Source organism: Trematomus bernacchii, unplaced genomic scaffold (assembly GCF_902827165.1).
Source record: "Trematomus bernacchii unplaced genomic scaffold, fTreBer1.1, whole genome shotgun sequence".
NCBI classification, from domain to species: Eukaryota; Metazoa; Chordata; class Actinopteri; order Perciformes; family Nototheniidae; genus Trematomus; species Trematomus bernacchii.
The window spans coordinates 12350850-12377293 of NW_022987313.1; the positions used below are offsets into that span (position 1 = coordinate 12350850).

At 41.5% G+C, this 26444-nt stretch overlaps 1 protein-coding gene across 1 annotated transcript; it reads left to right on the forward strand.

Moving 5' to 3' along the window:
* Nucleotides 1–1438: 1438 nt before the first annotated feature.
* clic4 (chloride intracellular channel 4) lies at nucleotides 1439–23925 on the forward strand. The gene is made up of 6 exons (XM_034152328.1): nucleotides 1439–1822; nucleotides 14977–15086; nucleotides 16744–16869; nucleotides 19695–19801; nucleotides 20755–20936; nucleotides 22217–23925. The coding sequence occupies exons 1-6, from the start codon at nucleotides 1754–1756 to the stop codon at nucleotides 22379–22381; spliced, it is 759 nt and encodes a 252-aa protein (XP_034008219.1). The 5' UTR covers nucleotides 1439–1753; the 3' UTR covers nucleotides 22382–23925.
* The last annotated feature ends 2519 nt before the right edge of the window (nucleotides 23926–26444 follow it).

A 26444-nucleotide genomic window follows, 5' to 3' on the forward strand; every position in this document is an offset into this window, starting at 1 on the left:
TACAGCTCTGGAAAAATTAAGTGACCACTGCAAACTTTTCTTAACCCTTGTGTGGTGTTCGGGTCAAATTGACCCGATTTCCATTTTCAATGAATAAAGAAAAACAAGGATATTTTCGTTCAACCTGAAACGCAATGGCCGGAGCTTATTTATTGTGAAGGACATGTGGAATTGTTTTTATTTTGTTCCACTTGTGAAAAAATGCCCACCCGCATTTATGTCCTTCATAAGAGGTTCGGGTCAATCTGACCCGGATACAATATCAGGACAGACAGACAGAGAAAAACACACAGAAACACACAAACTAAAGACACACACACACAAAATTGTATGCATAGAGAAGCTGTTTAATCCTGTTGTACCTTGATCTTTACCCTCTGTAGTGTGCGTCAGCTAAAAGCAATGTAATGTTCACAAAACTATCCTAGAAAATTATAAACATTTTAGATCTTCCAGAAATGTATAAACATTTTACATTTTCTCGCACTGTCCCCCTCGCACTTGCACGCCGGAGGAGGGACTAAACAGAGACATAACCTCGCATTACAGTGTAGCCTATAGTGCAGAACTACAATTATCTACCAGCAAAATGGCCAAAAGATATTCTGCTCAGAGAGCCTTGGAGCTAATAATGGATGAGAGTGAGTGGAATGCATTAGAAGAACACGGTGAAGTGGAACAGGAAGACATTTCTGAAGATGAGGATAATGTGGAGGTAAACTCAGAATTTGACAGCGAATTGGAAGATGAACTTGACTCAGAGCCAGCTGCTGGAAGACCCCCACAGCCAGCCGCTGAAGGACCCCCACAGCCACATTAAAAATAATAAACATTAATGAAAAAATGTTTCATTTACATTTGTCCTAAAAAAGCATGAGCAAAATGTAAACCTAGTTTTTATTACAGTGTATTTTTATCACAAAAAACGATGGACACTTCCATTGTTACATTTGATCTAGCAAAGAGTATTTTCAAAAACGAATCATATATTTCATTTAATTGTTGGGGAATGAGTTAAAGACAATATATATAAGGAATTGTGCATGTTGAATTTAGTTCTGTATTTTTTTAAACCCTGAAATATGTCCCGGGACAATTTGACCCGAACATTACCAAAGGGTGCGAAATGTGAACATAACACAAGGGTTAAATCTCAATTTCTACATGTGTGGCAGCCATTCCGCAGTGTCTGTTGAATTCCAACACAGATAAAGGTTGTCAGTTGGTTTTAGAATAACATAAAGAAAAATTCATTTTACTCAAACACATAGCTATAAATAATAAAACCAGAGAAAATGATAATTTTGCAGTGGTCTCAGTTTTCTGCTCTACATCTCCTCCTCACCCTCCTCCCAACAAGAACCCTCAGACCCTCCCACTTGTCTGCGCCTCGGATGACATCACCGCTTTAAATATTCCCGTTGCTTCTTCTTCCCTCCCGCCTCCTCATCACACTAACCCAGCATAAAGAGCCGCGCGCCTCTACGATGTGTTTGTAGCCCAGCGTGATTAAAGTCATACCGTAATATTAAAAACAGTTGTGTATCTGGCTTTCACCGCTGCCTCCTCGTCCGTTTGGCTTAACAGACTTGTGTTCCCAGCACCGGGTCCTCCTCCGGGAGAAAACGCGCCTACTTGGGCTCCAGTGCGGAAAAAAAAGAAGAGAGGTGGACAACAGGACTGAGCTAAATCGGGCGTGGTAGCAAGAAAAAACTAATCTTTGTTCGCAAAAACTTCAGAAAGAAGCACCATAATGTCGCTGTCGGTACCGCAGAACGGAGTAAAGTCAGACGACGAGCCCGTTATCGAGCTGTTTGTGAAGGTAAGACCGAGCACACGTCTCTTTGAGAAGTTTTTCATTTTGAGATACTTTGATAAACACACATCAGTGCATTCTGATGAAGAGAGCTGTATTTCTGCGCACTATTACTGGTTTTGCGTGGCTACATCCATACTAGCTATACGTTGCTAATTCATTTACGACGTTTGCTATATGTGGCACTAACGCTAGAACAATATGTCGCATTGAGTTTAATTGTATTTATCCACAACCCTCCGTGGCCATGTGTCACAGGCAGGGCGGATGCAGCTTTCCTCCCATCGTGGGGAAAATGCTGCCATGCTGACAACACGGCGCTAATCCTTTCACAAAAGCTCCGTAACAGCAGATTAAACACCGTAACATGTGCTCGCCTTCTGCAGTGGAAATTCATGCTTAACACTTAGATTATTATAGTGATGGATTGTGTTGGACGTGCATATAATCTATTCATGGTTACTAGGGTCATTGAATATGTCGTTAGTTGTTTTGGGAAACACTGTCTGCCATCAGAGATCTGTGTAAATAGACTACTTTGGTTATTCAAAGTTATCCAAGGTTATCTCACTGTTAAGGCAACGGTATGAAAGATAGGTTGCAGGCATGTGTCATCAGTGGTGTTTGTTTCTGACACTGGTTGTTATTTAATGTCATAACTGTTTATGCTGCTTTTACATTTTAGATTATGATAATTTATTAAGAAGCTTTTGATAATGCGTTTGTTTCTTAATTTACAAATATTGCATCACATTTACTTTTTCCATAATTTGCCAGGGAATGAGAAATGGGGGGAAATGGGCTTCCAAAGTGCCTTTTCCCAGGCAACACATCACAACAACATCATTAACAATTTGTATGAAGCTATCAGTAATTTCAATTAACTTAACCACACTTTTTCCATGGCTTATACATCTGCATCTACTGGTGAGGGATGGTGGAGGGTTGTGAACGGCTGTTTTTCCTTTTCTTCAGCTCAGCGTTGTAGGGCGGGAAAATGGCAGAGTGAAGGAAAAAGGGGGAGCATGGGGCTGGGACAGGCAGGGACTTATGGGGTCTTGGCTGGGAGAGGGCGTGTTGAAGCGGGGTGTCACTGACCCAGAGAGTGAACTCTTTAATGGCGACGGTTGAGAAATACAATCACACTTGTGAAAGACACAGATGAGAATAAAATACTTGTGGAAAGTCTAATTAAAACAATAATTATCTGCAAATGAAAATAAATGGAAACAGGCATTTGTAACCTGGTGCAAACTCACTCTGGGTTACAAGTTTTGCACTTTGGTTGCCTTAAATGAGTCATCCTGTTTTGTTAGATTCAGTAGAAAACTCACTTGTTTTGTTCCTAGTGCTCTCTTAAATGCAGGGCATTTGTAGTAAGGGACTTCATGAGGCTGAGCAGCTTTGCAGGCCCTTTGCTGAAGCTACAGAATAAATGGACTCCAACTGGCTCAGCACCATTTCTCCAAACTACCCCTCAGCCTACAGGAGAGGTTACATCATCCTGAAAGGTTTACACATGTGGCAAACTCTTCTCCCTCCCTCCCTCCTTGGCCTGTGTAGCTTGAAGTTTCTTTTTATCGTGTGTAAGAAAGCCTTTTGTGTGTTTCTCTTTGGTCCCTTGCATGGCACTGTGTTGCGTGCCAACATCTGCCATGTCCACATCTATTATTGTGGCCGTTGTTCTCACTGTGCTGCGTTAAACACAGTCATGTGAGACAATGGCAGACATGCAGGTTGCCATAGACACGCGTCTTCGAGCAGGGCCTCTGGGAACAGCTGATAACGAACTGTGTGTGCTCTCCACACACTGCAGTGTCAGATCTGTTAGGGCGCTGCCATGTGAAAGCTGACTAATTGAACTTCGAGATCATGAGTTGCTGCTGTGTCTGTAAAAAGACAACTCTGATACTCATTCAAAGTAGCTGACTGTCCCAGTTTGGAGATACTTTGATGATCTTGCAGCTTTTCTACCTGTGGTGTTTATAGCTACGGTTGTCACATTGCTATGGGAACACTTTACGTTGTGCTCATCTATGAGGGCGTGACGTTTGTCATTGTCAGTTTTTATTGCTCTCGATTGCAAATAAGCATCGTATAATGACTTTGTGAGTAGGAGGATCAACCCTTGACCCTCATCACGCTGCAGCAGATTAGATATTGTTTTGCACACATGAGCAATAGCTTCTGCCACTTCCCAGCGTCCACCCATGTCTGTTTAACATCCACACGTCACATGGCTAAAGGGTAATATGAAACCCTACATCTGATGTATTTATGTGCTGTGATAGCTAGAAAAAGTATTACTCTGCCACAAAGGGACATTGTTTGTAGTATTTGAACTAAGAATTCTAAAGATCTTTTTTTTGTTATGACTATTAAATTAATTGCTCACTTTTTTTGATAAAAGATGAATCACAGAGTAGTTTTTAAAGAAGAAACGTTTACAATTCTGCAACTCCTGGTTTGTTTCTTTATACCTATTTTTCAAGTGCTGGAAAAAATAGACATTCGAGTATCATCTTGGCTTTCAGGAAGCGCTGACTGACATTTTTCACCGTATTTATGACTTTATATAGAACAAACAACAAAGCAATTAATCAAGAAAACAAACAACGGATACAACGTCAATGAAGATAATTGTTATTTGCAGCCCTACCCTCTTACAAACTGAGTTCCATCCTTATTAATTGCAGCACGGTCTGATTGATTCAGGGATCCTCTCGCATAACTTAGGTAATTGTCTTGTGTTACTTTCATTGTTCTTAATGTGCATGATTCTCATTGAATCACTACGATTTTGCTTCTGTTTTCATTCAGCTTCTCACAGTTTTACAAAGTGAGTCATTTTCCACAAGCATATGACCTGACGGTACGAGCAGAATACAGATGAGTCAAGAGAAACAGACAGGCTCTACTTGTGTATGCTTCTGTTAGCTGCAAGTGTGCCAAAGTCACGCTACTGGTTACAAAACCTTCTGCTGCCTCCAGACTTCGATCATCTTGCTGCCAGCAGTAACAACAGAGCCAGAACACAAGTGCTTTTAAGTCTGGATGGCATAAGGGGCCGTCTGTGTTTGTGTGTGTCCTTCAGCACAGTTCCATGGGAACCAGGGAGATGGTAGCCTGCAACAAGGTCCACACAAAGCAGCACTTTTTCAGGGATGGCTAGAGTCGGCCCGATGACTTACTGCTCAACAACACATGACACTAAGATGTATGTCTTCCCTACACATGAGAACAATTGTTAGGGTTCATGTGTTACACCTTGAACTCTTAGTTGACAGTATATTCTGTTCTTTAAAGTTTATTATAAAAGCCTAGGGAAAAACTTCACGGTCATATATTGTGCTATCAGTTGCAACTTGTGACAATCAGTTGTATGCCTTGTGATGTGCTGTTTTATGGTTACTGTGCTCCTGGTGGCATTGCAGGCACTTGAGCACTGCTTTTTTTTTTATAGGAAAATCAATAGGGTAGTTAAAGTATCCTAAGCTTATAGCAAAGCTGCAGTCAGCATCATGAGGGGACAAAGATGAATAGCTTGTTGCTGTTGCAGAGCAGTTGTTTCTGCTCTGTGAATTTAGCTTTTGCAGCACCTGCCCTGTCTCTGCTTCTTCATTGTGACTGTCCGGTTGACTGACTCTGAACACTGGCCATAATTGACCTGGCAGTGTGTTATTAGTGTGTAAGAGGAGCTCTCAGATCAATGTTTGCATTTTTATGGGGTACTCAAAAGTCCCATTTCATGTTGTTTTCAGTCTAACGGAGGCTTTGTTGTTCCTGATTGTGTGACTAAAATGTTCAGTTGTGCCAATATTTCTAAGGAAAAGGAGGAAGTGCTTGTCTCATTTGTGCTGCCTGACCAGGAAGCCATTGGCTAATAAAGCATTTTCCCTATGAGCTCAAGTACAGGAAGTGAGGTCGCCCTATAAGCACATGGATCTGAGACGAGGAGACTTGTTCATTTATGGATTGGTGTGTTTTACTTGTTAATTAACTAATAGCCTGTACAGGTTACTGCTGCAATTATAACCTACAAGATCAGGATGCAGGGGAGAAGGAGCTACCGCTGCGCCTGCTACATCATCCACACTGTCCGAGGAGATGTGACCCCCTTAAATGAGGAGAATCTGCCCTCCTCTCCACGCTACACATGTAACTCAATCAGTCTCAACATGATCCAGTCTGCTTGTGTTTCACATGCTGTGTTCCTCATAGCAGAGCCTTTGGAAGTGTAGTACATCCTGAAAGTGGAGGATAGGATGACATGGGAATCTTACTTGACTCATCATCATTCCATCATTTAGTGCCCTAAATATCTACCTAGGCTTTCTTTTGTCTTTGAGAACTGGATGTTAAAATCACAATCATGGCTGCTACGTAAAGGCTAATATTGATGATTTATTATACAAGGATGGCTAGAATCATAACTAGAAAAAATAATGTTTCTTAAAGCACCACAAGCAAAGGAGAATGCTGCCCGTCTACTTCCATTTAATTTGAGGCAGAATCTCTACAGCCATTGCCTACAACAAACAGCAACTCACGCAAAAACTATTGGTAAGTGGCGATATAGGTGGAGGAACATTTGTATTTTTCATTTTGCAGTAAACAGTCTTTCCCTTTTCACTTTTGCACAAGCTGTTTCTTCATTTGCATGTTGGTTTTTATGATGTGAAAAGAGCAAGACAGCAGACTGGTACTGAAAGCCAACTCAATTGCAGGTCAGAGTGGATATGACCAGCGAGTGTCCAGAGAGAGACAGGGTGTTTCTCAATGTCGAGTACGCTTGCTTGGTAGCACATGTCTTCCGAGTGTGCAGGTGTGCGTCATATGAGAGGCCCCGCCTTACATTTTCCGCCACAGATTTGGGGAAATTGGTCCGTGCGCAAAGCATTGTGGGGATTTTAAGACCGCGGAGTCTCCACATGTGCAGCCTCGAAATTTCTCGCTACGAAGTACGCCGGGCTCGGTAGAATTCCAAGTATGCTGGACATTGGAACAGTCCTTCGGCGGCACTCGATGACGTAGTATGCTTGAAATAGTGGCTCAGCAGCTTTACTCAACATTGAGAAACACCCACACACTATCTGTCAGAATCACTGATGAGGCCAGTGTGTATGTGGCCAGTATGCAGGGCAGGCTTTTACTGCTGTGCATATCTGGCATGTATGTACAGCATGCTGGCATTGTATCTGTGCCAAAGGGTGGTTCACAGCTGTCTAGACAAGATATCTATAATAAAGGAATCCCTGGGATTCATAGGTTCAAAGTGAATGAATTGAGCTCAGTACAGAGAATTTGATTCTAAAGAAGTCTTACTTTTTGAAAGACACATGGAGGCTAGATTTCCATGTTATTTCCTCCTGTAAATGTTTGTAAAATGGAGAGAATAACGATTAAAGTGTGGGTTTTCTATATGCAAGTGTGAATGCATGAGTCTCCCTAGTCATCAGCTTGGGGTCTTTGAATGTGTAAGGACTGTATTTGAATAGGTGGAGTTGGAGCAGACCTCAGTTTGCAGCTCAGTGTTTGTGTTAGACACTTGAAACAACAGTCAGAGCGAGGGTGATTGTTAGTTCATGCTGATCTCCCACAGTGCTGTCCGTTTGTTTTTCCCTCATTTTGGATCCGCGTTACTCATCCTCAAACACCCGTCATGTGCTTCTAGAAACCTGAACTGGCTATTTGTCTTGATCTATTCGACACTGAGGCTTGATGCAGGAGTTACAATATTATTAACTTGGCCAACATCATTGCAGTAGCATGGTTACGCAGGACACGTCTTTCCAACTTTCCACAGCGACCGTTGGTTCTTACAGCTCTCCTGCGCTCCAGCACAGTAGGCCTGTGTCTGACTGGAAGTCTTGAGTTTTCCATTGAGTGATGTCAGCCTGAGTCAGAGCCACACCAAGGATGTGATGGCGTTTCTATTCCTGCAGGATCAGAGTCCTCTGTACACTCATATCTCTGAGCGATTGGCAGTAACACAGGGTCTCAGCCCCACCCAGACCAGACCGCCACATTCAGACATGGAGACTAAATAACTTTGTGGTGATGGGGGAAATCTGCCAATAGCACTATTGAAGACTGTTGAGTACCAAAAGGTGCCATTTGATGCCTGGGTGTTTGTACTTATAAAGTCTCTGATGGAAATCTGAATTCTGGCAATTACTTTACTTTATACTTTATTTTGTCAAGTGAACAATTATTATATTTGAGAAGTTTGGCTTTTATAAAATAAAACTATGGGTTTTGTTGAAAAACATGGTTGTATTCCTCAAAGTAAGATTTTACCTGAAAAAACAAATGCATCGGACACTTGGGGTACTTAGTGAAGTATTATGTGTTTTGAACATGGCGCAAACATCTTTTAAGCATGTTGTAACCACAAACCTTATTTAGGATTCTAACTAAAAACCCATTAAGAAAAACTTTGTTATTTTTAGACGAGCCATCAGAAGTCCCAAAATGCTGACTCGTATACGGGTTTTAGGACTCATTCCTGCACCACTGTACCAGAATAGTTAGAATTATTTTATTTTTGATTAATTAATATTTGTCTCAGCCCTATTCTAAATGCTGAACAAAAATGAGAAGTTTTAATCTAAAAAAAATTCTAGCATCATCCTAGTATTATCCTTGTCCAGCAAACAGGGAGAGGCGTTGCCATGACGTTTCCATGGCTGCCCACTCTCAAACGGACATTCCTGCTGTGTGTCAGAGCAGGAGACGGAGAGCTGAGCCCTTGTTACATCGTCAGTTCCTTATTCGGTCAAAGTGTGGCTTGAACTTGCTGAGCAGCCCACCCAATTTAGAACATGAAGTGTGTTGGGGAGGGGAAGGCACGTCAGACATGTTACTAAAATTAGGCTGTGAGCAGAGACTGGGAGGACTGTGCCCGGCCTGAACAAGACCCATTGTCCCTGAATGCTGGCGACTGTAACTGTGGTCTCACATCATCAGACCAGTCTTAGAACTGTAGGAGAACTTGGTAGAAATGTGTTGGAAGTCATGTATGTAACACTGGAGAAAATTGGAAAATGAAAGGGGTGATGTTGGATTTTCTGTGCCTGCTTGAAAAGTCTTATGGACTTGTGAAGAGGATCCCTTTTGTCCCTATTGAAGGTGCACACACCTTCAAGGACATACACATGGCTCAACAATAAGGATTGCCCTAGGCAGTGAAATGCCACGTCAGGCCAGTAAATCCAGCAACCCACTTGGCCAATCACAAGTGGTTAAAAATAATTGCACATCTGCTACGGCCTGTACTTTAACTCACTCACTCACAGTTAACTAGTCCATGATTAGTGAGAAGGAGCGGTGATTGTCATACCATTTCTGTGACGCAACAATGTTTGTTACTTGACATCAGTGACACGTCGCCGTTGGTCCGATATATTTTACTATATGAGATAAAACATGACAATCGACCCCAATCTTTGTTTTAATTTTCTCAAAAAAACTATTTGTATAAGCCAGGGCAAGGAAACCTAGCCTAGTACATTTGTTGTGTATTGAGAATCTCTTTTAATCTACAAATAATATTTGAGCTTATTTGTTAAAGGGGACCTATCATGCAAAATGTACTTTTTGATGTCTTTTATACATAAATATGTGTCCCCGGTGTGTCGGGGAACTCAAGCAGCGTCAGAAAATAAAACCCTTTCTCTTTTCCTCCGTACCCACATCTTTTAAAAACGGGGGTACAATGAGCGGATACAGATTTGCTGCCGATATTACGTAATTTCGGATGGCGGACCCACAGAAAGTTGCTATCGGAAACAATGCCTGACGTGTTTTGGACGTAATATGTTTTTTTTTTTACATTAGCAAGCCTCGGAGCTAACCTGTACTGTAGAGCACATGTGTTTTAAAAAGCAGGAAATAAAAAAAGGAACTCACCTTGTGGTAAACCCGCAATAGAAAAAGCATTTGAGCTCCATACTGTTTCAGAAATAATCCTTGATGTGATTTAGAACAGGATGGCGTTTTATCACAGCAGAATTTAACTTTATCTCCGGTAGAATTCTGATCAGGCATTAGCTCCGCCTCCTCTTTTTTTTTTAGCTAAGGACCCAAAATCCGCATTTCTCTAACAGGGCTGGAATAGAGGGGTTTGAGGGTTGGCTAAAATGCATGATCTGTTGGTATTTTGAGAAAAACACATCATAGACATGTTTTTATATATTTGTATATATCTGAGACCCATAATATATGCCTAAACATAGCATGATAGGTGCACTTTAAAGCCTAGCCTCATCTTCATTACTCCCGAGAAGTGTTAAGTGGGTCATAACATCAGCATGAGCACAGTCATAAGGGAAGTGATAAAGAGATATGACCACACTGTGAAAAAGGGCTTTAAAGACACAACGGGCTCCTTGCTGACTGAGGCCTCATTGTTCTGCTGTGGGGCCACGCTGTCCTGGACACAGACTCCTAGATAACATCCGACTTGAGCATGACTCACACCCTCCATCAGCAGCTGTGTGTGTTCGGCATTAAATAAACAAGCATCTGTTGACTCTCAGTCCATCCATGGAGCCTAAATAAAGCTTGAGAGTCTGTTAGCAAGAAGTCAGCTGCTTCTGCACACCAGCCGTTATTTTAGCCGTTTCTCATTAGAGGAAATCTATGTACGAATCTATTTGCAAGATGGTGTAACCGTCTGCAAGATGTGAGTCATTTTTGATACAGGAGGCAAAATAACAGGCTCCACACTGAGCGCTGAATGCTGCTTGTATTTGGAAAAAAGGGTATTTTTAAACTGAAGTTCCTAGCCATAAAAGGGCCCACTCAAGGTACTTTCTTGCCTTGTATGTGTGTTTTTATGAGGGTGATCCCCCCCCCCCCCCCCCCCTGGCTACCTAGTGACGTGCCTAAAACTCCGCAAACAAAAAGCGCTTTGTGATGCTGCTGTATGGAAGGTTCTCCAGAAGTCCTTTTTTCTGAATGTCCCACTATAATACTGGCACTCTGGAAAGTGTTGGTAGGGTGGAGCATGGACAAGGTTATGAGGCGTGTCCTAAACCAGTGAGTAGCCGTTCTATCAGCCCCCGGACCAATTTCTAATAAATGAATGAGAATTGAAAATAATGTTAACGGAGCAGTTTTTTTTCATTATATCAAATTTTGTTTCTCAACGATCCCCTGAGGTTGGTGCAATGTTATAATTTCATTTTTTACATTTATTATTTATCATATAAAACTACCTCACTTGAATCTATAATTCAGTATGGCGATACATTGCAATATTGTATGCAAGGCAGTGTTTTGCGATTTACTTTTTTTTAATTATTATTTTTTGGAAATGTGTCATTGTATTAAGAGCACACACAATTTGCATATAATCTTAGTAAAAATAAGTTCACTTTTTCATGCTATCAGAAGAGTGGTAACTACATCTAGTCTATATAATATATGCAGAACTTTTTATTTACACATCAGAGCAGCAGTTTATATGTCACAGGCAGCGGAAATGCAGCCCCAACAGCATCATTACTTAAACTAAACAAAGCCCCCTCTTCGGCGGGAGTAACAAGACATTTCTGGAATAGTTTCTGCCTCCTCCTAAAATGCCCAACCCCCCTCTGACTCGACAGAGGGGCCCAGGATAAGGGGAGACGGATAAAGGGGGAAGGAAGAAGAAAGAAGAAGCAGCGTGCAAAACAGCACACGGCCTCTGAAGCCTGCCGTCTTCTCCTCCCACTAAGAGCATTGATTACCGCTTGTTCTCCATGTCTCTGACACCTCGTTCCCTCCCTATTTATTATTATATCTCTCTCTAGCTGTTCATCCCTCTCTCTGCAGTGTCTTTCACAGAGAGCTGCAGTCTTCTCTGCTGCAGAGGGCAGGAGCATTGCCATGACTCCGAGTACAGACTGAAAGAGAAAGAAAAGTGTGAACTGTCTTTCTCAGCTGCTGTGGCCATCTTCTTGGCAACTCGAGAGGCAGAACTGGAGCTTAAAAGCATCTCATTGTGTTGAAGAACAGCAAACATCTTTTTAATTAAAAAGGACGTTGCGTTATGTGATTTGAATTCTCAACCCCTACAGAAAAGGAGCTCACCTGTGATTTTGTGATCCCTTCTACGCTGTGTGCATGTCATAATGTCCCTGGCCATTGTCATGGGAACGGTTGCTGTGCTCCCTTGATCCAGAACTGAATGGTGCGCTGTAGGTGTAAGCGCTGTGGGGAAAATGGAGTTATCGTCCCATTTGATGTGTTTCTGATCCGCTAAAGATCAGCTAATGCTAGTGTAATGTATGAAAGGCCAAGAACCGGGATACTCTTCATGGCCGATGCTTTATATCAGAATTGAACCATGTAAGGTGAAAAGGGGAATTTAATTTGCTGGACAAAAGCAAAGATCTAATCCAAGCTTTGCAGATATTGAATTCAGAGTGTGGGTGGGGGGGGGGGTAGGGGGGGCATCCGCAGTACAATAGGAGCCAGCAGGCAGATCAAACAGAGCCATCCTACTGGGCGTCACACAGAGGACAACAGCAGCCGGCCTGTCCGCAGCAGCAAGGAGCAGCAGGACTCACTGAACACTCCAGAACAAAGTCCACTATTGAAGATGCTGCAGAACATGCAAATCTGATGTTAAACAATACTCTGTTAAGATAGTGGTTTAAATTTGAATCTTGTTTTTATTCGGTGCTCTTTTTCTGGTCTATGTGATTTGAGTACGGCTTTTGCATCACTCGTACAGACACACTTTGCATATTACCTTTGCAGGAGTGCATGCAGAATGAGGAGTGAGTGACGCCACGAGAGGCAGACAAAGCCAAATGATATTCAGCCGCTTTGGCTCTGCTACAATAATACACTGAACGAAGAGGCTCATTCCAGAGCGGCGATACCTGAATGACCTCCATGCTTGTCCTTGTGAATGGATGAATAAGGTGCATTCTCTTTTGGCCTGCCTTGTCTGGACAACGGGCATACCTCAAGAGGCTTGGTATTCATAGTCACAATGCTCTGAGTCTATGGAAAACGGTTGTTAAATATATGTCTGGTGATGTGTAAACAAGGTAGAATAAAGATTTTTTTCTTTTTCTTTTTTTACGGAAAATCTATGTCTTGGAGCAGGCATTACTCTATCAGCATTGCAGATCTGATTAGGATACTTCACAAAGCTCAGTTAATCAAATGCATCTCTTATTCTGCCTTCTGATGTAGAATCCAAACCATATTTGTCCTGCGCTACAGCCGACTCACTCCATACATGGCTGTGAGTCTCTAATAATTTAGAGTGGGAGACAAAGAGATGGATGGATGTTAGGAAGAGCGGAGATATCTCTGACAGCTTGCAGCATCCTCCCGTCGCCTTTCTCTATACTGCTGTGTGTGTGATAGTGAGACAGAAATCACTGCAATGTTTTCCTGTCCATGAAGCGCTCGGACTATTCTATCAGTCCTTTAGCTTAAGAAAAAGCGAGCAGGTTGTGTTTCTAGTGTTTGAAAAGCACTCTTGTTTTTGTCTGGTGCTAACCGATGAGATATGGTCATTCATTTTAAAGACATGTGCCGCATCCATTGATACACTTCCCTGAGCAACTTCTTGGTCTTGTGTTTGTGCAGTCTAGCAAAAGAGGAAACAAGAGGCGGACCACGGTCTTAATCACTCCAGAAGTTTCCTCTTACTCTTGGACAGTTGTTGTGCACTTTAATGGAGGGGAAGTGTGCTGAAGTATTTAAGACAAGGGGGGTCGACTCTCTCCACTCTTTCCCTCCTACTTAAATCTTTTCGAGGGCAGCCTGTAATGTGTATGAAAGAGTCATTGTCTGTGATAGGCCCTCTCTGGGTGAGTGCAGTAAAACGCCCGGGGCCATAAAGGTTGAGCAACAGAGATGCGATCTCTATCAAGATTGTTCGGGGTGTTTCGGCCTCAGCATTAAGCCTAGGTGTTATCAGGGCCTGAAACCTGTTACAGATGTTTTTAAGATCTGCTATCTTGATATTTATTTTATGCTTGCAATAATTACAATCTGGGATGTGTCCTTTTTAAAGGGATAGTTTGTACCGTTTGAAGTGGGGTTAAATGAGGTACTTATCCATAGTTGCTGTATAACAGTAGAGGGCGGTCTGCACACCGCCAATTTGAAGAAGTATGTAGGAGTACTGGCACAGAAGCAATGTACTGATGTGGATGGGGCCAGTAACAACACTTTTTCGCTACCTTAAAGAAATGCCCTCCTAATTAATATCACTTTAAGTTTACATACTTTTTCACCAAATTGACATCATTTACAGTACCTTGCAGAATTCTATCCTATAGACATCGGTTAGTTGGTTTGTCTTGTGTGACTTTGGTTAATCGGAAATACCCATTTAAAACACCAAAGTTGCATCATCACTCAAACAAACCGATCAATGCAGCCATAGACTAGAAGCTAGATAAAATGGCTGTTTTTGCCAAAAGAGTACGCTGGCTTTTCAAGCAAGTATAGACAACAATAGGGTGGTCCTTAGTGCCATGTACATTTTCAAATTCATTTATTTTAAGCTCCAACCACCGGAATTCGTTATGATAGTCAAGAAAACTCTCCTGGCGAATTTTATTCAAATTCCAACAACATTTACCCCTCCCTCATCAACCTTGAAGTTTAGCCTCAGTAGGGTGGTCCTTAAAAAACCACTCCCTCATCGACCGACCAGCCACGGTGCTGCAACTGAGGCTAAACTTCAAGGTCGATGAGGGAGGGGTAAATGTTGTCAGATTGAGGAAAGAAAATTCACCAGGAGAGTTTTCTTGACTAATGGAATGAATTCTGGGGGTTGGAGCTTAGACTTTCCGACTTTCGATTTTAAGGACCACCCTAATAGACAAGATTCAGTTCCCTGTCCAAAGGGCTGCCTGATTGCAAGGACAAACTATGAAATATACAGAATAAAGTGTACTCGATGAGCCGGTATTGATCATTTTAGGGGAGTCTTTTTTTTTTAGGTAGTTTAAATGTTTCTGCTGCCAACATCCATAGTTGCACATTGCTTGGCAGTACAATCCATACTTTCTCTTTCAATGTTCTCAATACGATAGAATCCTGTGCCATCATTTGTGTGCTCAGTCTTCAGGAACAATATCTGTAACATATCACTGATAATCTACTCTTCTAACTCGCCTAAATCTGTGTGTCTATTTCAGGCAGGAAGTGATGGCGAGAGCATCGGAAACTGCCCCTTCTCCCAGAGGCTCTTCATGATCCTGTGGCTTAAAGGAGTCGTCTTCAACGTCACCACAGTGGACCTCAAGAGGTGAGTCTGGCTCTCTGTCTCCATCCTTCTTTCTTTTTCTCTTCTGGATGTTTCCACAAAGGCCTTGGCAGCTCTGTAGCGCTTTGATCCAGCCCCACCCCGACACGCTCGCTGCCTCCCCACTGCTTATTTGTCTTTCCCATGACCCTTTCTCAGGCCGGAGGAATATATACACACAGACTCTGGAGAGGCTATTTAAGGTTCTTAAGGTTCCACCCACTTCCTGCCCAGATTTTGGTGGGGAACATGTTATTTTTCACCACAAAGTAACGTATGGACTCCTGTAGCAGAACTTCTACCAAACCCATCAGTTTCTCTTCGGTGATTCATCACCCTACATTTTGTTCCACTTCCTAAGGCGGGACGGGCAAATGCCGGATTATTTTCAGACATCAGATCAACGTGTGGTTTATAAGGTCTTTCTGCGTCATGTGTGTATTGACTCAGAGATTCGAGACTTCTGCAGTAATGTTCCAAAATGCATTTAATCCGTTCTTTCAACACAGGGCGTCTCGCAACAACACAAATCAACAGAAATATAATGATAGATAGTCTTTTTGACTAGTCATCTGGGTTTCTTCACACATGCATGCACGATCTAGATGACTGCTCAGATTCATTTCCATAGATTTTCCCTAGCGGAGGGCAAGTAGCACAGTACAGAGCTGGATGATCTCCTGTAAAAAGCAATGTAGGATGTCCGCCTACTTAGCAGTGTCTGTTTATCCTTCACTCGTCAGACAACCCCTTTGTTCAGCTGGAGTGTCTTTTGTTTTTTACTCCTCTCCAGGGGAACAAGAGATCCAGACTCCATGTGTTTTAGTGTCGGTAACCTTGAGTAAACATAAAGCGCATGTGTAATGCAACAGAAGTTGTGTGCTGTGTTTATGGCTGTTTTTATTGTAGTATTTAAATGGGAGAACAGTGTTACACCTGTAGAAGGACATGTATGTCACATGTTAAGGTCTTCTCTTGGGTCAAGGATATCATGTTCATATCTGTGATAAAAGCATGCGAGTCATAAGGCAGTTTTTACCAGCTCATCTGGGATATAAATCGGTAAGGGTGCCACTTCCCCTTTGCATTCCTAAGAGTTGAAGTCATTTCCTGTTCCTCTGTGCCCTCAGATGGCTTGTCCCAAAACACCGCCACCGCTGGAGCGTATTAGATTCTCTATGGATACATGTTGTTGCTAGTAACATAACATCAAAGAGGATTCACACTGTCTGCTGGCTAACACCAATCTGTTAGGTTCAAAAAGACACCGCTGTTTGTTTGGCTGCCTTTAAGCTGAAGGGATTTAAGCATCTGGGCTCTGTGGATTTCCCAAGTGAGTTGTGTTCACACTCCTCATTCAACACATGCTCATTTTTATTTATGTGTGCGTCAGTGTCATCTGCCTGCCAAAGACATCTGGTACAAAATGTGCTGGTTTGAAGGCCGCAGAGAGAAAAGGAGACACAAACACACTCATTGGGGACAGAGGAAAACACACATATCACACTCAATGTTTGAATTGGCTTGAAATATATACAGTGAATATGTTTACACGTATTCAAACGGACCAGAACCACTTTTATAGAGATTTTATTGGTTGCATGGTTACTTTTGTTCCCTTTTCTTAAATCCACTAACATTCGCTTAATTTCTCTTCCAGGAAGCCAGCCGACCTCCAGAACCTGGCCCCGGGCACACACCCCCCCTTCATCACCTTCAACGGCGAGGTCAAAACTGACGTCAACAAGATCGAGGAGTTCCTTGAGGATGTCCTCTCCCCACCCAAGTGAGTGCCGTCTCAACCCTCCAGCCACGCTTTGACACACCTAATCTCTGTACACTGTCATGAGGACACTAAGCTTTTAATTGCTCTGTTAGCAAGGATTTAAAGCTAAAGGCCATATAGATCTACTAGAGCAGGGGTGCCCACACTTTTTCAGCTTGGGAGCTACTTTTAAAATGACCAAGTCAAAATGATCTACCTACATTAAAAAGTCTGACGAGTTCAAGTGAAACAGCTTTGCAATTTGAATCAACCTCAACATCTTCCCGAAATGGGTAGCACATACATTTAGCGACTGGTTCGAGTAAATCAGGGGTGGGGAACCTTTTTCCTCTCAAGGGCCATTTCAATTTTTACAACATCCTCCGGGGGCCGTACAAATTATTGAACTCAACCTCTGCTTAAAAAACTAAAATCACAGCCCATTCATTTCGCCTTTCTTTCATGCTGTGCAAAGAAAAAGCAACCTCTTAATCCAGATATCTTACCATGACTCGCGTATGTGTGCACGTGCACGGTTGTGGCATGACCACCCAAACAGAAAGATATGGACACAAGATGTGTGCAAATGTATTTAGTATCCTATCCATGTGAACATGATTTAAGTGGGTTGAGGACCTAACCTCCTCTAGGGGGGTCCTCACCTCCTCTAGGGGGGTCCGGGGGGGCATGCACCCCCGGGAATATTTTTTTTAAATGTTGAAGTTAAAAGCATCAATCTGGTGCACTTTGAGAGCAACATTAGGAGATCTATGGATACATCTCTCAACACCCATATGAAACGGAACTGTAAGCAGATTTTCTTTTTCTTTATGGATATTTTACAAATCACTCCCCTTTCAAACTGTATTCTTGTTTATTAATTAATTAATAACACATTTTTTTTACTTTCATATTAGTATTTTATTTTTTCATTTATTCTCTTATTTTTTTATAATGATCATATAAAGGTGTGCCTTTACCTCACTGAGCTGAGGTTATCAGCCTCTCAGTCTGAAAGGAGAGCTCTCTTCCACCTGGTTGTAGAAAAAGCTCCTTATATTCGTTAGCATAGCTAGCTAACCAGATGCTAATAACAACAATTCCCTGTACCGCTCTTTCTCTCGCTCGCTCACCCAAAATGCGCTCGTGCCACACACAGAGCCGAGCTTGAATGACACACAAAGACCCAGAAGTAGTTGTACTGTACTGTACTGTATCATATTATTTTCGATGGCGTTATTGACTGTATGACAGATGAACAGATCGCCACTGAGCTTACAACTACAGACACAGCAACGCAAAAACTGCAGCATGTGTACGCTCCTTATGGGTACTGCAATTTTTTAAGTGCCGGAGCAGGGTTCCGGTGCTCTCCGGCAGCACTACACCCCTGTCAGACGAGACATATAGAGAGGCGAAGTCCCTCCCCTTCCGGTGGGACTCATGGGACCTTATTTCGGAAAAAGTTTGTATTGAAGTCAATGGAGAGAGAAAGATTATCTTTCGATCCCGTTTGAATTGTGCCACGAATTACACATATGATGTTTGTCAATCTTAAATAATAATTTCCATGTCAAAAAAGTCACAGTTTGTCGTAAAACTGTTGAAATATAAGACTGAAAAATACGCAACTAGAAAGACTACAAATCCCAGGATCCCGGTCCCGCATGCTGGCTCTTACGGAACCGACTAACTCCCCTTGTGTGTATGTACAGCTCTCAACATGCCCAGACTTGGAGTGATTTTCACCTCTTTTAATACTTTTCGCCTCATTCTGAAAGAAAGAAGTGAAATGTGCCAACGTGACGGCCGTCTTGGTGTGTGGTGCGAGACGGGAGATGTAGTTCATAGTTGAGCGGTTTCACACAAAAAAAGTGTTACTTCACATTTTTACGACACATTTTTATTTTTTTGACTTGCAAAATTATCTTTTAAACTGACAAACATCATATGTGTAATTCGTGGCACAATTCAAACGGGATCGAAAGATAATCTTTCTCTCTCCATTGACTTCAATGCATAACTTTTCCGAAATAAGGTCCCATGGAGCTCAACCGGAAGGGGAGGGACTTCGCCTCTCTATACCACCTGATGTTAGGCTCGTGTTGTGTTCAAGGAACCTGACCTTGGCCAGGAAAAACAGGCACTTGCTTGTTCAATTATTTTGCGGTCTAGATATCTTTAATTTTTTTTGTGTGTGTTTATAAATGACTTCGAGGGACGTATCAAATGGTCTCGCGGAGGCCGGAGGTTCCCCACCCCTGGAGTAAAGCAATGTCTTGAAAGCGTTTGTCAAACTCTGACACAATTGTCCCAATCTGCTCGCAATGTCAAGTTGCGCACAAGCCTTCCTTTGCGTCTCCAGCTCCAGTTTTTCTTTTTTTCTTTTTATTCCATGCGATCTACCCACATACCTTTGCGATCGACGTATTGGGCACCCCTGTACTAGGTTGTACGAGGTTTTACCTAACCCATTTTGTTCCGATAATAAAAGGTGTATTTATATGCACCATATACAACAAAGCAAATTTCTCGTATGTGTAAACCCATTTGGTAATAAAACCGATTGTGATTGTGTCCAAAGAATATATCGGGTATGATAAGGAAAACATGTCAAAACACTCAAATATGACTATATAGAGCTTTTTGTTGATGTCATTTTTAGACAATTAATGCAGGCAGTACAGAGAAATATGCTGTATCAGTGTTTGTCTTTACAAACAACAATAGTTAATAGGATACATTTATTTTCATTAATATAAATGTTATCAAAACTGCACTTTAACCTCCTCATATGTACATACAGATGTGTATTTACCTGAGTGTGTGTGTGTTCTTGGGTGCAGGTACATCAAGCTTGGTGCCAGACACCCAGAGTCAAACACAGCTGGGATGGACATCTTCGCCAAGTTTTCAGCATTCATTAAGAACTCCAAACCAGATGCAAATGAGGGTGAGTTATCTGTATTTGACACAAACACACACACACGAACAGACACACGCATGAGATCAGAGATCATAAACCATCCAATTGTGTTTGGAGAGCTCTCTGGTTGCCAGGCGACATTGGTAGCCCTGCCCTGATTGGTGGTTTACAGCCTCACTCCGGAACACAGAGCTTTTGTTCCTCTTGTCCTCACCCTCCCTGTCTCACCTGCTGGAGCTCTCTGGAAAACCACACTGCAGCTATTCTGAGAATGAACTGGAGCGCACTATCTCCTCCCTCCACCTACACACTTCCCTGATAAAGATAATTAGATTTATTGTAGTATGTATATAGTCTCCATAGATTCTGGTTCATCCTGGGTGAAACAATTTGTAGACTTGTTTCCCTTGAATGATTTTTATGATCTGCACAAAATACCAAGACGTTGTATCATGTTTTTAGTTGACCGCTCTCTCCACCCTGGGAAAATATTGAGCCATGGTGAGCTGCAGGTGAAATCCCAGGCTGTGTCAACAGAGTTTTGGGCTGAATCTCATGGTTCAATGATAAGTGCTCTCCAAAGTTACAGTTCACAAGTACTGTTGAACTACTGGATCGAACATTCATGTCATAATTTCCAACTATAGAATTAATTGTTAATGATTGATCAATAGACAGATGGATACAGGGTAAGGTCAAATCATATGTGCGATTAATTCAAATGTGTGGTGGTTAGTTAACTTATAATAAAATATTACAGCAGCACAGCAGTGGTTCACAATGCTAGTGTTGCTAGGATTGTACTGGTGTTCATGATGTGTCTGTTTCCTGCATTAGTAGTGTTCATGCCCACTCTCCTGATTAAATGCTGCCCCCATGTGGTGGATCACTGGGAGTGGCACTGTTGAGCCCAGTTTAACATTGTTAAATATTATTTACTGAAAATAGAATTTAACTTAACTTAAAACTATCTTTCATAGGTCTGGAGCGCGGCCTCATGAAGACGCTGCAGAAGCTGGACGAGTATCTTCGCTCACCGCTGCCCGACGAGATCGACCACAACAGCATCGAGGACGTCAAGGTCTCCAGCCGCAAGTTCCTGGACGGGGATGAGATGACCCTGGCCGACTGCAACCTGCTGCCAAAGCTGCACATAGTCAAGGTGAGCAGGGGGGACTTTTAAACATCACCCAATCATTGTAGTTGTGGTAGAACAAACTTAAATTATTGCTACATTGATATTGGTGACCTTATGTAATACGCAGCAGAGCTCCACCCTGCTTAAACCTCAGCAGTGGTCAGCCAGAGCAATGTGTTGAAATACAATTCTGTTTAATACATACTCAACCATAATGTACTGCCTATTCAATTCATGATGGTACTAGTAAGCTCACATCGCATACTCAGACATTCTTGCTAATCTAGTATACATCCACGCATTTCTCATATACTCAAAATGAACATACAATGCAGTACGAATACATCACATACTCAGTTGTCCGTCATACTTATTATAAATAGTAAGTGTGTGTGTGTGTTTGTGTGTTTGTTTTACCTTTCGGACGAATAAACAAACATTGGTTCCTACTCATAGCAGGAGCTTTAATTGGTATGTTAGCATGACATTTTAAACAGTCCCCTGATGAAAACAGCAGATGGATACACAGGGTCTTTAAAGGCATAAGGTCACCAAACTCCATGAACCTAAAACTGTTGGTGTGAAACTTTAATGATCTGGAGAGCAAAAACACTACACCCCACACCTTTTTTTGTTTTCAGTCTATTGCTATCTAAATGTCAAACAACACTAATGGGACGGTCGGAGATATATCAGTTGAGATAACATGCTCCCAACAAGCAGTTTATTTAGGCAGAGTAAGTTAGTGAGTGAACAATGAGTACGTGGGACCTTTTTTTTGTTAAAACACACAACCCAATATCACTGAAATTCAAATGTCGCCATTTTTTGGCGACATTTTAATTTCAGTGATATTGGGTTGTGTGTTTTTATATTTTTTCCAAACAATATCCTTGAACGACTTGCCACATGTTCTGTTGTTGTAAGGATGTTGAGACAACTCTATAGGGTTTCAACTACTAATGAATTTCATCAAAAAAATGAGTATTCAACTAATTAATTAAATAATTATTGAGGAATTTTCTGTTAATCGATTTGTTGAGTGACTAGTAGTTTCAGCTTTACAAATGTGGCACCTTGTGGGCAGCATAGAGCAATTTAATGAAGAATTACTCACCAATAACTGCTCCACTATATATATGTATATGGGGCCACATTTATTTAATTGATCCAAATATAATAAAAAGTGTTATTTCTTGACTATTGATCTTTGCATAGTTTTGCTGATGCTTTGAGTTTATGAAGAGTTTGTCGCCCGGTGGATTGTGTTTTTAGATTTCTAACTTCCGATATCTTCCTCTAAGGTGGTGGCCAATAAGTACCGAGGCTTTGAAATCCCCAAAGAGATGAGCTCCATCTGGAAGTACCTGAACATCGCCTACACGCGCGAAGAGTTCACCAACACCTGCCCCAGCGACAAAGAGATCGAGATCGCCTACGGAGACGTAGCCAAGAGGCTGGTCAAATAAGCTCCCGTGTCCATCCATCCCTCACCCCTAACCCCCCCCCCCTCTCTCTCTCACACCCCCCACCTCCACCCCGGGACTGATGTGCTCATTCACGAGAAAGAAAAAACTTTGGACTTCTTTTCCTTCTCTCATCTAAAGCGAAGCCCAATGCATGAACCGTTCTCAATCCCTTTTTTTTTTTTCTTTCTCCGAAGACCTACTTTTTTAGTTGATTCAGCAAAAGGCCACGGTTGTTCCGTCCTTAATTTACTTTTGTTTTTCATAGGCCGATGAATGTTGCTCGGCCACGTGAGAAGCAGCCAGACATGTGTATCAGCGCTTATCAACATATAAGTGACCTTCGAGATGACCTTCCCTCTGGAGCAGGGGGAAGGTCACAAGCTGTTGTTCATTTCCTGTTGTCTGTTATTGAATATTGAAAAGGCTCTTTCTAAGATTGCTTTAGGATGAACACTGAGAAGCAGTTTTTCCCGGTCTTTTGGCTTACTAAGAGGCATTGTAAACAGTGTTGAAGCTTCAGTGTTTTTCTTTCGCTCAAGTATTTGACAAGTAGAAGCAAATCCAAACCAGAGTGGTTGGTATATCAAGTGAGAGATGCTTTATTTTAATGTTGAGCGGCTTTAAATAAATCAAAGATAATTGTAACTGCAGGTAAAGCTACCTGGTATCCATGCTCTGATTTCCTCATTGCCTCAAATTGGCAAAAGTCTTGTAGCTCAGCTCTGGAGAATTGGAGGGAATTTTCTGTACGTGCTGCAGGAATCGGGGTAAATCTAACCTGAGGTGAAGAAATAATCAACCCCATGTAGCTTACAGATATCTAAGGTGTAGATGTCCAGACATAGCAAAGCTCTTTGACTCGTCTTCTCTTGTGAAGCATGAAGGAAGGTCGTGCTGACTGTAGCCGTAGTTTGGATTACACATGGAGGAGCAAAAGGGGCACATTATACTGGTCTCACTGTGGATGAAATGACTCCGGCTATGTAAAAGAAGATCCACACACTCTTTGTTTCCTTCTCCTTAGCATACAGAATGAAGGACACTAATGTGCAGTCAGTAAAAGGCGGCACAAAACATATTTATGTCAAAAGAGGAGAGTAGCAATGAAACGAATACCTGTCTCTTCAGTGTGTAGATCTCTGTGGTAGTGAATGTATGTGATGATACAGTAGCTCCAAAAGTGCTTTAATGCGGATTAAGCAAAAACATGTTTTGTTTTCTCTCATTTGCCATGTTTTTTCAGACATTTTGTTATTAAACAAATTTGATTACAAAAAAAAAGGAATTGTAAATATTTGTTTTGGTCGCTCAGAATTCAATGTGTACATTTTATACATTTCATCTGAATTTTGAGGGGAACAAGCTCATTTCTTGCTTGCTCTCCTCTTGCCTTACCTGTTTTCTCTCTGCAGAGACCATTTCTTTACAACATGATGTTGTACAAAGAAAATATACAAGCTATGTCATGGATTTTTATTTTTATTTTTCTTAACAATATTGACTGAATTTAAATAAACTTATTGGCACTCTGACTTTGTTTTTGTAACTGTAAGTGTTTTGACTGTCATTAACCCTTACTTTACTACTTCCATGTTCATATCCTATACCACTTTGTTTATTCCTTTCTTACTGGTAGCCGCCATGTCCATGAATTTGCTCTTTAATTTTGATTTATCCAAAATGAAACTTTTTTAAAATCATCAAGTTCCACAATAATGCACACACATTGAGAGATCCATGAACAGTGAACCAGCCACTTCTACCAGCCTGGTAAAGTTACATCTTTTTTTTGTCAATGTAGTCTGGTGGCTTTTGAAGATAGCATAGATAAGGGCTTCAGTTTCCTGTTTTCTAAATATAGCATAAACTTCAACTGATATTGGTTTAAGTTGGGACATTTTGCAGCTCTCCCATCCACAGCAGTGAATTTCCTCTAAGTACTCCAGTCTGTTTCTGCATATAGGAGCTATCAAGCAACCATCACTAGAAAGCATCAAAACTATCCCTTTATAAAGAATAGTGAAAACACAACATCGAAGATGCTAAACTCGCAAATGTACCAGAAGACAAATAAGCAACATAGTCATTTGAGGAAGACCATGAGAGTAATTTGGACACTGAGTTAAGAGGTATTTGTCTACATAAGTTTCATAGGCTCTCTTTATAGGACTGACATTGATGCCACATTCAATTGATCTGCACCCTGAAACTGGAGCAGCTAAATGAAGATAAACCAAAATTCATAACTTTAATCATGTCCTAGAAAACAAAAACAATTGCAGCTCTGTTCCAGCTTTCTGCAAGAATCAGCGTGATGTTGTAATTTTTTTTCTCTGCAGTGACATAAACATTAATGAATTATGTACTACTTTAACGTCACTATGAATACCAGTTACATTGTATCAAACCATGTTCCAGATTTAAGACAAATTCAGAAAATATATCAGAAAAAAAGGCATGTGTGTCAGTTATTCAGGGGGAAATCCCTAGATGGGCTGTTTACCTGCAGAGTAAAATCAGCCCAAGTTTCCAACAAAGGGGCCCAGTGACCTTCAGGTCCCATGAGCTCCCCTGCAAACAGAAAAAGAGAACTATTATATGACTTTTGACTGTTCATGGTCAAACTATAGTTAATCTCGCAGTTCACTGATACAAAAATATAGAAAAGTTTGGGAACCCCTGGGCCAAAACATGTTTGTTTACAGCTCTCTCCGTCTCCAAGGAATGTCTCATGTGGGTGTCCACCCCCCCCCCCTAACATTGCCTCTGGCTGTCAGCTTGATGGTGTTTTGGAGCCATGTCCCTACTGTTTTGAAGCACAAACAAGTCTATTCTGCAGGGCTGATTGCAGACAAAGTTTCGCAATAGATTTAAAAAAAAAAAAAAAAAAAGTGCGGGGGTGTACTGTTATTGGATGCTGTCCAGATCATTAAAGTGTCATGTTTCAGCCTCAGACAGTCTCTTCTCCCTTTCTGCTGAACACTGAGACATGGTCTCCACTTGTAATTCACAGTCAGGAAAATCCACCCATCAGAAAACAAACAAAAGTATGTGTGTGTTTGTCCGTGTGGGGTAAGTGAAGACACAACAAGGATGGCTATCATTCAGACCGCACACTCATTACAAGCAGGATGAGTGTATTAGTGTAATTGGGTAATGAAGGGGAGACAGGGAGGGGCTGAGTATTGTTTTTCAAACATGTTGACTGTGTGTGTGTGTCGTGCGTGTGTTTGTATAAAGAGCTGGGCTATATTACACACCATAAGAGGGAGCCAACACACAGGTTACAGTCAGTCTCTTGTAGTGAGTTTCTTTACCCTTGATTTACATTTTTGCCATCATTAACAGGTAAAACAATCCGCTGTGTATTTTTCACTACTCATATGTTTGGCATAGCCTTTTCTGTTTGGCTCTTTCTGTGCAGTGCCAGTTCAGTTTGCAGGTTTTACACAACACCCATTTATACAGCTGGCTAAATATTTACATTGGTAAAGTAGCTCGCTCGAGAGTACACAGTGATATCCCAACTGGGTTTTGGAGCTACAATGTGTGAAAACCCTTCTTTGCATAATGGACTCAGTGCACCTGACATTTCATGTGGTCACATAGGTTGCTTTGTGTTTGGTTTAGTCTGCTGAGTGACAGCACGCAGGCCCATAAATATGTGGCTGGTAGGATATTGGGATTCCTTCAATTTAAATATAATAATTGATGTTGTATAATTGGTTTTCATTTCAAATGGCCCATAATATTTCACTCCTATCATGACAGTTAAATTAAAAGGTAAAGGTAAATGTTATTTTAACTGTGAGTTTGCCAAAGCTTACTTTGAGCAGATAAGGCCTGCTATAATCATTTTATTAAACAGATAGCCTCCAGGCATGGCTTTGTGGTGGTTTTAGTGGAGCTAGACAGGAGGCCACAAACAATGTGTTTTAACTATTTTTGTACATTTTTAATGAATATATAATAAAGGATTGAAGGATTGACGAATTAGCCCAAGGCTGTGGTTCCCTTACCTTTTTGTGTGAAAGAGGTCAAAGAAAGATGTTGGACTTTGAGA

Coding starts and splice junctions, on each gene's coding strand:
- clic4 (XM_034152328.1), top strand. CDS start 1,754: ATGTCGCTGTCGGTACCGCAGAACGGAGTAAAGTCAGACGACGAGCCC. Junction 1,823..14,976: donor TTATCGAGCTGTTTGTGAAG/GTAAGACCGAGC, acceptor TGTCTATTTCAG/GCAGGAAGTGATGGCGAGAG. Junction 20,937..22,216: donor CAAAGCTGCACATAGTCAAG/GTGAGCAGGGGG, acceptor TCTTCCTCTAAG/GTGGTGGCCAATAAGTACCG.